This window comes from Mytilus trossulus, chromosome 7 (assembly GCF_036588685.1).
Source record: "Mytilus trossulus isolate FHL-02 chromosome 7, PNRI_Mtr1.1.1.hap1, whole genome shotgun sequence".
NCBI lineage: Eukaryota > Metazoa > Mollusca > Bivalvia > Mytilida > Mytilidae > Mytilus > Mytilus trossulus.
In genome coordinates, this window is record NC_086379.1 from 20370418 (window position 1) to 20384480 (window position 14063).

Sequence of the window (14063 nt, forward strand, 5' to 3'; positions counted from 1 at the left end):
TGAATAGAAATGACTATATTTTATATTTTAAAATACAAGCATTTGATTGCCAAATTCAAGTTGATAATTATGATAACGTTGATAAAACATTAGGTAAACAAAAACAAATTATTAACTTGTGTATTTTCAGTTTAAGCATTTTTATCCCGTCTTTCCATAACAAGTTCATTTTTAAACAATTAATCATATTCAATTGAGAGAAAAAACATGGCCACATTCCAAAAGCCCGATCCCAGCCGGAAATTGTACCTATCATATTTTGACCTAGAATTGAAGTGATTTTATACGAAAAACGGAAATTATATATAAATACATACAAAAGTAAGTATTAAGTCCTTGTATTTACTTCCCTATGTGTACGACTGAGTTCATTCATAAGATGTGCGTACATTTATTAACAAGATGGTGAGAACACGAATTAACAAAATACTTATAATTGGCTTGGAATTTTCACTTTTATGTTATGCAATGGAAACAGGTAAGCACTAGAAATGCCGAGTAAAATCCCGTATTTAAAAATAAATATAATTTTAGCACTTTTTTAGTTTTTTTCATGTTTAAATACAGTTTTTTTTCACACATTTTTGAATACATCCGCCTTTAATATGTGTAAAGTATTACGAAATACACTGTCCTTTGTATAATAATTTTTCTAAAAAGAGACTCATATACACTCTTTTATATAATTCACTGACAGACATATTTTAAATTGAGAATGGAAATGGAGAATGTATCAACGAGACAACAACCCGACCATAGAACAGACATCAGCAGAAGGTGCATGTATTTTCGAGTTCACCGTTTAATCAAATTTTTACATTTTCCTTTAAAGACAATTCGGTTTGCCTTTACTACATAATTGTGATTTTATTGTCAACTCAAGATAAAAAAAATATAGAATCTGTTTATTAAAATATGCTTACTTTTATTTACGATAGCAGCTAAAACGTTTTTATCTTTGTTCTTTTAATAACACTTATTTCTATGTTTGATTCACAAATAAACACGTTCTTGATTTGTTGTATTCATAAACGCATGATCTGGATTATAATAAGTAGATGTGCAAATTATATAAGACAGAATTGATAAATTAACGTAAAATAAATATTTGTAGGAGTTACCGAAAAAGTAATTCTCTGTGATCAGGGTAAGGACCAGATAAAACATTTACAATGTTCAGCAGGCACCACAGTCTTTCCGAACTTTTTTACTGTTGGAAGCACGTGTAATTCAGGCAATAACTATGAAACCTGTCTGTCAAACGTAAAAAGAAACTTTCAAATCGATTGCTTTGATAAAAACAATTGTACGTTGTCCTCAAAGATTTTATCGGAAAACGAATGTCAAGAAAAACCCAAGTATCTCAATGTATTCTTTCAATGTAAATGTAAGTACAATGCTAATTAGTCGAATTAAATAAATATTATTTAAGTTAAGCATATAGCGCTATAATTTTCTTTTACCTAAGCAAGATATTTTAGGTTAAATACCAAGCTCACAATTTCAATATTTTTTTTAACAAAATTGTACAGATCATTTGTACTTCTTGATGTATTGTATGTCTTTCATATTTTAGTATACATAAAAAATTAGTAGCCATCAAATTGAAAAATTCGTTTAATGTAACAAAAGTTAAAAAAAAAAAACAACACCTGCCCACCGTTCGTGTACTGAAGATTTTGAATGTATTGATATACGATGTATTTGCATGACACTTTGAGTATTTCTATGTATTGTTTCGTAGATAAAACGGTCAAATTGCATATGCATTATATGTCGACGTATTCCGATACAGAGTGTGCGAGCTTTAATCATTGCCGTGTTCAAACTTTCAGACTGAGTGCAATTTGAAAGCAGATAAAGTACGGTTATGAAAATGTTAAGCAATTCCCTTTTGATTTATAAAGCCTTTTTCAAATGATTCATACAGGTATAATCATGTAACTATTGTTTTTTTCCCCATTCATTCATTTAGCTTGGGTGTGGCATCACTTTGATCATCAACCTACTAATGTCTACACTTGTGCAAATCGTCTTCCAGAAATACAATGTCCATTATTGAAGCTGTATTACGTTCACATTATACGTGTGCAATTGATAAATGACGATGAATGTGAGACAAAAGAAACGGGTCCTGATTGCGCATCTAACCGTTTACGACAATTATGCGATAAAAAATGGCGATGCGAGTCCGATACATCTCGGGATCCATGCTTGTTTAATTACAGATATGCAAGTCTTTCGTACTGGTGTAAAGGTAGGTAGTAATTGTTATACTAACAATCATTTACATCGGTATATTGAGTATTCATGAAATTTGTGTATAATTTTTTATTCAATTGAATTGAACAAAACGCAAGTATATACAGGTTACATCAGCCCATACACAATATGCGTAAATAGAATTAACAAAGAAGTCAAGTTGCCGTCATATTTTTTCAAATGCAATGTAGTAAGACCTTTGTATATCTTATGAAAGAATATTAAATGCACGTACAAATCTATTCGTCCTTTTTGTTTTATCCATGAGTATGTACTTCACATCTTGTTTTTGACAGCATCAGATTTGAAATACCAGTTTCAGTAAACAAAATATTAATACCATCGTTCTGCCAATTTAAAACGTTTAAGTTAGAATATTAAATTTCATTGAAAAGATAAGAATGATTAGAAATGATGTACCCTTGTGATGATCAAAGCTGAACATATGGAAATTTTATAGAAAATGCACAGCCTTTTCCAAAGTATTCACATACAAGTGTAGGGCAATTTGGTACATGCAGGCCTAGAAATAATTTCCTTATAACAAGTTAATCAATTTGGATTCTAGTTGAAAACAAAAAAAAATATGGACTAATTCAACATGCTCAAGTACAAATTTTAAGATGCACACGATTTGAGTGATTCAGTAATTTTCTTTTTTTAAATTTGAAATATTAAAAAATGTTTAAAATTTTACAACAAACACCTCTGAATTAAAGTCTAAGGATATTCTACAAAAATCGTGTTTTTTTTTGCCACATATGTCCCTTTTCCCTTGGTATTCGTACAAAACCCTATTATTCATTATCTTTGCTGTTTTGAGAAGGGTCATTCTTATTGAAAGAACTGTTTTAAGTTACCAGATCCATTAACAAACAGCGTGTTAAGATATTCATCGCTTAGTAAAAACGAGATGAATGTTTACATGTACTACACTACAAACTGCTCAGAGTAAGAAAAGGCCAGATTTTGTACTCGAAAATTGTCTCAACAGTACTTAACTGTACTTAATTGTACTCGACGTTGTCTCGACTTTCCTTAACTATTCTGATTCAGTACTTGATGATCTTGGTGTAGTCTGAAATGGTCTCCACCAACGTTCTGGAATTGTCTCGATCAAGGTTTGACAAGTCTGGACCTATCTCAACTTGACTCAGTCTCAGTTATAAAAAAACAAAAGTGTACTATCTGAATTTTGTCCAAAATTCCAAATCCTAGCTTTAGTTACCTAGATTTATTAAATTCTTTAATTTGACAACAATACAACAAACTACGTAATGACCTGGGATTACGTAAGATCAATTTATAACTTAGATAGATGCATAGTTTGATGAAAATCCGAGTTGATTTTAAAAAGTCATCAAACAATTAAAGTGTACTTTATGAATATAGTCCGAACTGCAAATTCTACCTTTGTTTACCTAGATTTATTGAATTTCTAAATTGAACAGTAATACACCACACAACATAATGACCTGGGATTCAGTAAGCTCAATATATTACTAAGATAGCTGGATAAATTGATGAAAATCTTAGTTGATTTCAAAAAGTAATAAAAATATACTGAACGGCTTTAGAAACGCAACACTCGTTTTGTTGATTTGTTTTACCAAATCTTGTTTGATTCTCTTATAACTTCTGTCCATGCTTATCATACTTCTTTCTCCTTACAAAAAATCAAAATCTGACTTACCTGTGGTTATTGAACATACCGAATTTTTAAGTCGCACGAATTTCTTTAAGCGAAATTTTGGACACATGAAAGATTGTTTCAGGTTTTTTTGCTTTCTCAAACAGTTCTTTAAATCTTTTGCCTCACTTAATTCAGTTTAAAAATGTTGCATCCCAATTTTGCCAAGACTGAGAAATAAAAAACTGAATTACTTCTTAAGAATACTGCAAACATGAAAACATAAACGTGCTGCAACCATACTTTATGACTTCAGAAATTCGTCTTACTGTCCTTCCGACAACGAAACAAGTAGACCAGATTTGTTTCTAGCCTTCAATGAACAGATCAACGTGAAGTGACAATGAAACGTCAACAGAATTTGAATACGCAACGTCATTTACAAGACATGTTTACTGCCGCAACGTCAACTGCTAATCAAATTGCCGAGTGTCATTGAGTACAGATTCATGCCATAAATGTTTCCCATAAACTGAATTACCAATGAATTGACTGAAGGAAAACCTTTAAAGCCATCAAGTTCCAACCGCATAATTGCAAAAAGCAATTAATGGGTCGAACAAATGCAAAATCAGAAGGTGTGAAACAGAACCTAAAACATGTCAGACAGTATTTGTTGACCCTTCTGACAATCATTTTGGTGTTTGTAACAGGCAGTCATCGCTTTTGACGGTGACACATTCATTCAAAAACAAAACAAAAATAATTAGTGTTGCGTTTCTAAAGCCGATCAGTATAATTGAAGTTTAATGTTTGAATATAGTTCGAACTGCAAATTCTAACTTTCTTCACCTACCCGTATATTAATTTAAATCTAAAATTCACCAGCAATAAACCAAACTTCATAACGACCTGGGATTCAGCAAGATAAATATATAAGTAAGATTTATGCATAGTTTGATGAATATCCAAGTTGATTTGAAACTTTTATAAACAATACGAAAGAAGCCTCTCTGAATTTAATCATTTTTTTTTTCACCTATTAATTTAAATCTTTTATTTCACAGCAGTGAGTCAAACTACCAAACACACTAGAATTTTGTAAGATCTATATTTAATTTAGTTAGATGGGCTGAGTTACACCAGCCGAGTCTAAATTAGAAGGTCAAGACTGGTCGAGACCATTTTAGACTACACCAAGATCATCAAGTACTGAATAAATCTTATTGAGTAAAGTCGACACCTAGTCGAGTACAATTAGGTACAGTTAAGTAATGTCGGAATTAGTCGAGTAAAATGTGCTCTCGACTTTACCATGTTTACTGGTCGAGCAAAAAAACTGGGCTTTTCTGACACTTAGCAGTTTGTAGTGTAATTATCTTGTTCGGATCTGTGATAGTCCGGCATGTTTAATTAGTTAAATTGTCTATTAGGTACCGACTACTAGTATATATCTGGCAGAGACCTTTTAAAGTACAACTATCTTATCATTGAGTCTGAAAATTTAGGGATATTTTCCTTTTTTGTGTTTCAGACCCTGCAGTTACGTTTGGTACGATAAAGACACCAACGGATAACCCTAGTTACTCTTCTTCAGGTTCAGTTCTTTATCTTATTATAAAAACGATGATTTCTTATAACCAACGTATGTGATATAATCGTGAAAAAATATGTGTATTTTTTATTGTATATATTCTATTGCAGCTGATTCTTTTATCATTTGTACAAATATTATGCAGTACGTAAATTTAGCTAATTGATGTGTTTTATGTAGTGATGATAAACAGTTTTAATATTTGAATCATCCTTTACATACTCACCTGAACGCTCAGAATCAATCTTTCGATAAGTGAATTAAACACAGAATCTTAAGCATCCCATTACATCGACACATGTAATAAATTAATGCGTAGCACATTGCCATGCACCTAGCCAATGTTGTATTGTCTTCAAACAAATGGTTTTTTCTACGTCTGTTTTGATTAATTTACAGATAAGATATTACCGGTATAAAGCGATATAAGACGCTGTGGTATGAGAGCCAATGACCATCCTTCAATGTTCATGGCTGTAAACGACTAATACATGCTCATGCGTATCCAATCTCAAGCTTTTGAGTTGAAGTAAAGGTCTCATTGATACGGATTCAATGAAGTCGATTTATTCACTTGCAAACGAATAAATCATCAGTGGTGTTTATGTGTCTATTTCGATAAAACTGAACCAAATTGATTGTTATTAGCGAATTATAATAGAATTAATACACTTCTTTATGTTTGAACCACACTAAATCTAAATCTATTCTGTTCATGTCTTGTAGTTAATGCCTCATTAAGTAAATCCAAGAAAACATGTTACATGAGTGTTTGTATGTTTTAAACAATCTCTTATTTTGTCTTGTAGATAATGAAATTGAAATTCAAACATCTACGATTAAATGTGAGTCGTATATAAGACTTTAATATATCACTGTTTAACGCTTGAATTTCCGAACTCAGTTTTGCCAGTTCAAAGTACATATATTTTCTGTGCACTAAGTTATTATAACTATGACTTACTAAAGCATTCATAGGTTAAGAAATTCTAATAGTGATAAATATTTTATAGCGTTTACTTTCAATTTAGATACAATTGTTTCAATACTTCTCCGCCTGAAGCTAAAATCCTTATACCATATGGCATTATCTAAAAAAAAACATACATACATACAAAACTTGTATTTTGAATATACATTAAAACATACAGTATTCGTTTTGACGAAATCTTGATAATAAATTGAATATACATGCTCAGATTTTTATAGACTAGTGAAAGCACGCAGGATTGAAACTATCCATTTTAAAAGTAAATTCGAACCCAGGATAAAGGGAGGTTCTAACAATGTTTCCCTATTCAAAAACATTGGTCATGAATACCTTCATTAAACCTATATATTTTAGTACTCTCGGTTATCGTCAGTTTTTTTTCTGCAAAATCCAACGTCCGACGTCTATCTTATATGGTATACCGACCCTTATTGACAACTGCATAACAGGTGTATGATATAACATTTATAAGTATATATGCGCAGTATTCAAACCTCAAATTGAAGGATCATTTATTGAGAATGAAAAACAGTTAACTCATTTGCTAGAACAGAAAACAGTTGAACTTTGTAAGTCACTAATCAAAGGAAGCAATGACTTATTTGTAAGATATTAGTTTCCAAAAATCCTTCTAATGGTTTAGTATAATTGTTCTTTCCAATTTTATTTTTCCACATTTGGATAAACGATTTAAAGTAATTTGTTTTCTTATTTAAGATAACGATTTACCTGCAATATATATGGATAACGATGGCCGTGTTATATTTTTCGACCAATCAAGCCAAACGGAAAACTACATTTGTAGTACCGGATGGGATGAAGTAGCTGCAAGAGTTTTTTGTCAGTCTATTAACCACACATGGATCGGGAATGCTACCGTTGGTGATAAAAAAATATCCGATTACCTGATCGTTCCTATTTCCTTTAATTGTTATGGTAACGAGACAAATTTGTTTAGTTGTAACTTAATCTCGGGCGAAAAAACATGTATGACTTCAAAAGTAGCTGTGGCTAAATGTTGCCAAGGTAAATATTTAACACTGTTATTTGTGAGTTTTGTGGTTTCAATGATATATGTCTTAATATTAAATGTATAAGATATCTTTTGCGTTCGTTTAACGAATACAAAAATATCTATAACAGCAGTTCCCGTTTCAGTAGAAAACACTGCATATAAGTTATTAAACAAATGATCAGATATATTCATCAGCAAAGATTGTTTAATCAACTGTTATGCTTATACTTTCATAAAGGCAAAGAATACATGTTAACCCCGAAATAAATTTTCAACGAATACAATTGATATAAGCTCTAATGGTGATTTGGTCAAAACCCAAATATTGAATATCCACGAGCATGCACTTTTTTCAATAAAATGTGTACACACGTAAAATAGAAACCTACTATTAGAATTAATTATAGAAAGGTCACACTAAGTTGATTTCTAGTTCATTGGACAACTGGTTTGTATTTTTTATTTTTTGAAAGTGATATGTGTATAGCTGAGTGCTCTACGAGAGAAGCGAGTGGTATTATTTTATTCAAACTATGCGATTGAAAAGTTGTATAATTTGTGTACTGTCATAATCAGGCAACTACATCAACAATCGATGTTTATGTATCAAAACAGATGCCCTTGAGAAAGATATTGGATATTAACTATGTCCAGTTGGAACTATATATCCATATTTAGGATCAAAATAATGAATATGTGTTTGCGTTTTAGCATTTTAGCATTTTAAACAAGATAGTTTATAAAAGTTATATTGCAATATTTGAGATCCCAAGGTACTCGTATAAAAATATTCCCTTAAAATGATTATCATGCAAATTAGTTACATTATTCTGACTAAGCAAAATACTCTTTGTTTTACGCATAAAAATAGCCACTAATATACAACTGTTGAGATTGATTAGAATTGGTTGAACCAATTACACGCTAGTTAATATCATTAAAAGTTAGTATAAGTTTTCACAATCTTCTGTGGGTCTTTAAAGTTTAGGGTAACTCATTTCATCAAAGACAGATAAGTATATGCGGTTGTAGATTGTAAATGTCGATGATTGTAACAAATATAAAACATGTTAAAGTGTATGGACATGAACGGTAACGAAGGATTTTTAATTATTCCATTCTCAAACAGGTCTGCAAAGGTAGACATAGAAGCAAATCGGATTACTATGTTTTCGATAACTCCATTTTCACGGTAGGATATTTGATTTCAAAGTTAATATCTTTAAAAAAAGAGCCGAGAAAGCCAAAGAACTAGGAATACTATAAGTGTGGCAAATGGACTCATATGTAATGAATAATGAAATTGTTCTTGAGATTAACTTATATAACGATGTTTATTTTACACACAGATACAGGCGGACTCAATGAATGTGTAATTACTTCATCAAGCCATGAAACCTCTGCAGATGTTACGGACTATTCAACAATCGGTAATTATACAATTTACTATATATTCAAAACATATAAAGATTTTCTTGTTAAATATACAATGGAGTTTAAAATTCCTCTTATGGTTTGTGGAATGCAAATGATCGGATGTAGATATATGTATAACAAGAATGGCTGAATTAAAAAGAAAATTTCGGTTTCGTGATTTTCTCCGTCATTTTCTGTATGCTCTTTTGTATGTTTGGGTGTTTTAGGCATCAACACTGACAAGCTTGTGGACGGTCATTAATAGTCACCACTTGAGAGTTTCTAGATATAAAACCTTTGAAGAAAGACTCCAGAAATATTCCGAAACGGCATATTCAAGGTGTACATGTTAATCAGATGTGGATACTGAAAAATTCAAAAGAGTTATTGGTGAATTTACAACCTCAATCATTAAAACATTATACCATCATTAAAACCTTTGATTTTTCAACTCTTTCACATACTAAACTTAAAACTCGACTGAAAGAACCCGTCGGCTCATGTTTCTTTAACAAAAAGGGCACTAGACGTTTCAAATATCTAGTTTTGGGCAGGAAATGACCTTACTTTGTGAAAAAGCATACAGGGTCAAGGACCGACGAGGATTTCACTGTCGTGCTGGACTTTTTAATTGACAACATATTTGTTGAATTAAGTGGTTTGGTCTTCCAACAGACTATTGGTATCCCAGTGGGTACCAATTGCGCTACGCTACTTGCAGATTTTTGTTATATTCCTATGAAGCAGAATTTATACAAAGGCTTGTACAGAAAGGAGGAAAAAAGTTAGTCCAGTCTTTTAATTTCACCTTTCGGTATATTGATGATGTACTGTCTCTAAATAATAATAGATTAAGTGATCACTTACATTTAATATATCCAAGTGAGCTTGAAATTAAAGATATTACCGACACAGATAAATCTGTTCTATATTTTGACCTTTTTCTCGAAATGAATACTGATGGTAGGTTGATTACCAAAATTTATGACAAACGCGATGATTTTTGTTTTCCTAAATTCTACTTTCCGTTTCTGTGTAGCAACATCCCAGCGGCATCAGCAGATTTAGTATGTGTGTCTCAATTGAAACGTTACTCAAGAGCTAGCTCAAAGTACGTTTATTTTGTTGAACGAGGAATACTGCTTTTTCAAATGTTGCTAAGACAGGGCTATGAGTCAATCAAATAGGGTCATCAATCAAGAAATTTTACGGTCGCCATCATGAGCTGATTGAAAAGTGTGTCAGAAATCATATCTTATATTTTTCCTCAGTGATAATATCTTTCAATCTTTACCGAACTGAACAAAGAAATAACACGAAGGGTGCCGTATACGGTGCAGGAAATGCTTACTTTTCCGGAGCACCTGGTTTCACTTCCGGTTTTTAGTACAGTTCATGTGTTTTTTTTAATTATTATTCATAACTGTTGATGTAAATGTTCTTTGGTTTTGAGAGTCTTTGTTTACTCCATGGTTTTGATTGTCATTGATTTACATTAAAAAGGCAATTTTCAATATAAAATGCATCTTGCAAAACTATTTGTCGATACCTGCTTTGAAGGAAAGTCCTGAATTGATCATCATAGCAAATTTTGACCTCAGCATTGAATATTTTTACATTATAAGAGGTGCAATTTATAAAAAAATGTGATGGAGTTCTCGAGACAACCTACATATTACTGATTTGATAATTTTATTTCAAAAGTTTGACCCCTTCTCTGAAATCAAAACTTCGAAATGAAGTTGCATATTTTCATAACTGTTTAAAAACTAAAAGTTTTAACATTTGAATTTAAACACATTTTATTCATTATGATATGAAAAGGATTGAGCACCCGCAAATCCGATAAAACACTCTTCATATTACATGTTCAAGTTATAATTCGATTATTAACAACAGTTATTGTATTTGAACTAATATAATATAGTTGAAGCTGCATGCTACTTATGAGTACACACGTGCAAACATATGGTTACAGTGTTACTAACCAAATATAAAGTATATAAGCAGTTACTCAGCTTTTAATCAAGTATATTGCAACATGCACACATCCTTGATAAGTCATTAGAAATATATATGTGTATAGCTTGACAAAGACACTAAGCTTGATTAGTGGAATAAATAAATTATTGTTTGAAGTGGAGGTTAACAAAATATAAAGTAAAACTAAATAAAGCAAAAAATTAGTAAATTTTCAAACAAAACGTTGAGTGTCATTGATATATTTTTTAACAGATTTAGAAATGACAATATTTATATCAAATCAAAATAATCAGTTTCCAAAAAGTAATAATTCAATATATATGTCAACATTATAGGCAGTGGAGTAAATGTAATCAAATGGAACATTTTAATAATCAAATTCCAACCAAATATTCCACAATATATATTAACTGATTAATAAGCAAAACAAATGCAGTTGAAAAACTGTTGTACTGAGTATAATTGACTAAATATCTTATGTTTAATTATCGTTTCTAATATATTTTCCCTGTATTTACAGGTTTATCAGTTGGTGTACCAGTGGCTATTGTTGCAGTTATCTGCATTCTGGTAATCGTTGTTTTTATCCGACGAAGGTAATGTATAATTATAAAAAATAAGCAGTGTAATGATTGCCAATGCGACAACTCTTCACAAGAGACCAATTGACACCACAGAAATTAACAACTATAGGTCACCCGTCGGCCTTCAGAATTGAGCTAAGCTCATACCGCATAATCAGCTATAAATGGCCCTAAATTGGCAAATTTAAAACAATGCAAACGAGAAAACTAACGGCATTATTCATGTACAAAAAATGAATGAAAAACAAATATGTAACATATCAATGAACGTCAACCACTAAATTACAGGTTATTTAATTGTTATATGTGTGTTTGTATCATCATAACATCATTACAAACAGCAGGATTTAGAAGTATTAAACATTAACGAAAACTAATTACTGACAATAGAAGGTTGGTTATATACCAAACTTATATTTTGATTCGAATACAATAGAAATCTCGAAATGATTTGTAGGAATCTCTGTGGTATCGGTTAAAGCATTTATAATTATGATAGTGCAAACTAAATAACTAATTCATTTTTCATATCTCGTTGTCGTTGCAGATTTTAATCTTTATAACGCATCACTGTAGAGGTATAGAGGTTCCATAAGACATCTTAAAAAAATCCCTTATAATTGAAAATTTGGAAGTCCTTGTATCATAAATATGTTTTTGTGTATGAAATATCTGTTTAGGTTAAGCAATTGTTCATAATTTTATCCCAAATACTTTACGTAAAATGGCATTTTTAAACAATCATATAAACCTATGTTGACATGTTTATATCATCATTGTAACATCCTATACCCATTTACAAATTAAAAAAAAAATGTCTTTATGTAAATATAGAAATAGTTACCTTATTTTCTTGGCATTGCACATTTTTTCCCAAAAATAAATAGTTGCTTTAAACTAGATTTTGATTATATTGAAGGACTTTAAAACACTTTAAATTATAAACATATTTGAATTAGCTCTCGCCGCAATATAGCCTTTATATATGCGCTGATGCAGCATAAAGCAAACACAAATCAATGAATCAAACAATGTATGCCGTAGTCATTATTAAAGGAGAAGCTAAACAAATGATTTCATTATCATAAAAAAACAAATAGTCTAATATGAAACAACCATATTTTCTGATACATGTATTTCTTAGTTAAATGTTTTTAGTTTGAATTCGATACTAATCCTGGAAACTTCATACAAACCATATTCTAGTACATGTACACTGGCATAATATTAAGAACAGCATACATTTTTGTAGTTACAATGTAGTACTATTTGGTTTGGTTAATTGGTGCCCATAAAAGGCTGTATCGTCTAAACGAATATTATCATAATATTATCAAGTCTTTTTTTCCCTTTCTTGATGATTCTAGCAGGAAATAATATTTTCAATTGTCAATTATCAACAAGATAAAGGCCTGGATAATGATAAATGACCCATTATCTTCCTCACTGTTCCAGAAACAAATAAACGCTATGAAGAATATTTGGACATTTCATTCAAGATAATATATCACTTTAAAATGTATTCAGGACCAAACTATCGAGGAACACACATAGCTTAATATTTGAAAGCATGATAACATGTATAATTGCATAAATAGATGAATAGCTGATTTGACTGCTTGATGCATTATAAAGTAAAATAACAAAAATATCAAACTCAAAAGGAAACTAAAAACGAAAAGTCCTTTATATAATGGCAAAATTGATCAAATACTTTTAATGAATAGAAAACAACTGTCATATTTTTGAGCTGGAACAAGTATTTCCTCCGTAGAAAATCAGATTTTATAGCTATCTAAACCTCTAAATGTTACTATACTTTTAATATAGAGAACAAGATGTACATTTTGATAAAGTTATGATAAATACGCGGGAATGAGTCTTCTTTTTAAAAGGCAAAATTATCTCAAAATTTAAATGGAATCATTGAATGTTTTCCGAGGGGCGTAAAGGGAAGGTATCTGCACTGAAGAACGCGAAATAAAATTGCCATTTCACGATGAACGAACATTTACAAATTTCCTGTACGTTGATCTTTTTACCGATTTCACGAAACACGGTGAATAAGGAACATTTTTCATGGCTGCAGGTGAAATAAAAATGGCAAAACACGTTGCACAAAAATAACACCCTCTTTTCCCTTTATTTTGACAAAACTTAAAACAAGGAACAAACTTGATGGCTTATTTCTGTGGTAGTTGATTATTTACTAAAATGTGCATCAGCAAAAATCATTTCAAACTTTTTAACAACTTTACAGATATGTTCGTGAGAGTTCGGATAGGAAGTTCCAAAACTTCATGGAAAAAGACAAAAATGAAACAGATTCGCCGTATGCTCTATCTGTGGAAGGGGTATATGACAAGACAAATGAAAGAAGGCATGTTGTTAACGACACAGATGTTTATAGCCGTACTGTCGATACCGTGTATGATTCTGCTGAACAACAAACCAGACCAAATAGGAAAGAGGAGACTTACGATCATGTTTTCGGTCAGAAAACTGATAATGATAACGACCAAACAACAAAAATATGAAACTGGATTGGAACACCTTTTACTAGATCACTTATTAAAATATTTATTGTA

At 31.0% G+C, this 14063-nt stretch overlaps 1 protein-coding gene across 1 annotated transcript; it reads left to right on the top strand.

The window, feature by feature from the left end:
* Positions 1–363: 363 nt before the first annotated feature.
* On the top strand, positions 364–14012 carry LOC134726233 (uncharacterized). The gene is made up of 9 exons (XM_063590634.1): positions 364–478; positions 1115–1387; positions 1976–2257; positions 5427–5489; positions 6296–6331; positions 7195–7503; positions 8842–8922; positions 11412–11487; positions 13736–14012. The coding sequence occupies exons 1-9, from the start codon at positions 403–405 to the stop codon at positions 14010–14012; spliced, it is 1473 nt and encodes a 490-aa protein (XP_063446704.1). The 5' UTR covers positions 364–402.
* The last annotated feature ends 51 nt before the right edge of the window (positions 14013–14063 follow it).

What these genes read in the sequence shown, in the direction of transcription:
- LOC134726233 (XM_063590634.1), top strand. Translation starts at nt 403, where the DNA reads ATGGTGAGAACACGAATTAACAAAATACTTATAATTGGCTTGGAATTT. An exon ending in ATGTTATGCAATGGAAACAG is followed by an intron (nt 479 to 1,114) that starts GTAAGCACTAGA and finishes AAATATTTGTAG; the next exon opens with GAGTTACCGAAAAAGTAATT. An exon ending in CCCTAGTTACTCTTCTTCAG is followed by an intron (nt 5,490 to 6,295) that starts GTTCAGTTCTTT and finishes TTTGTCTTGTAG; the next exon opens with ATAATGAAATTGAAATTCAA.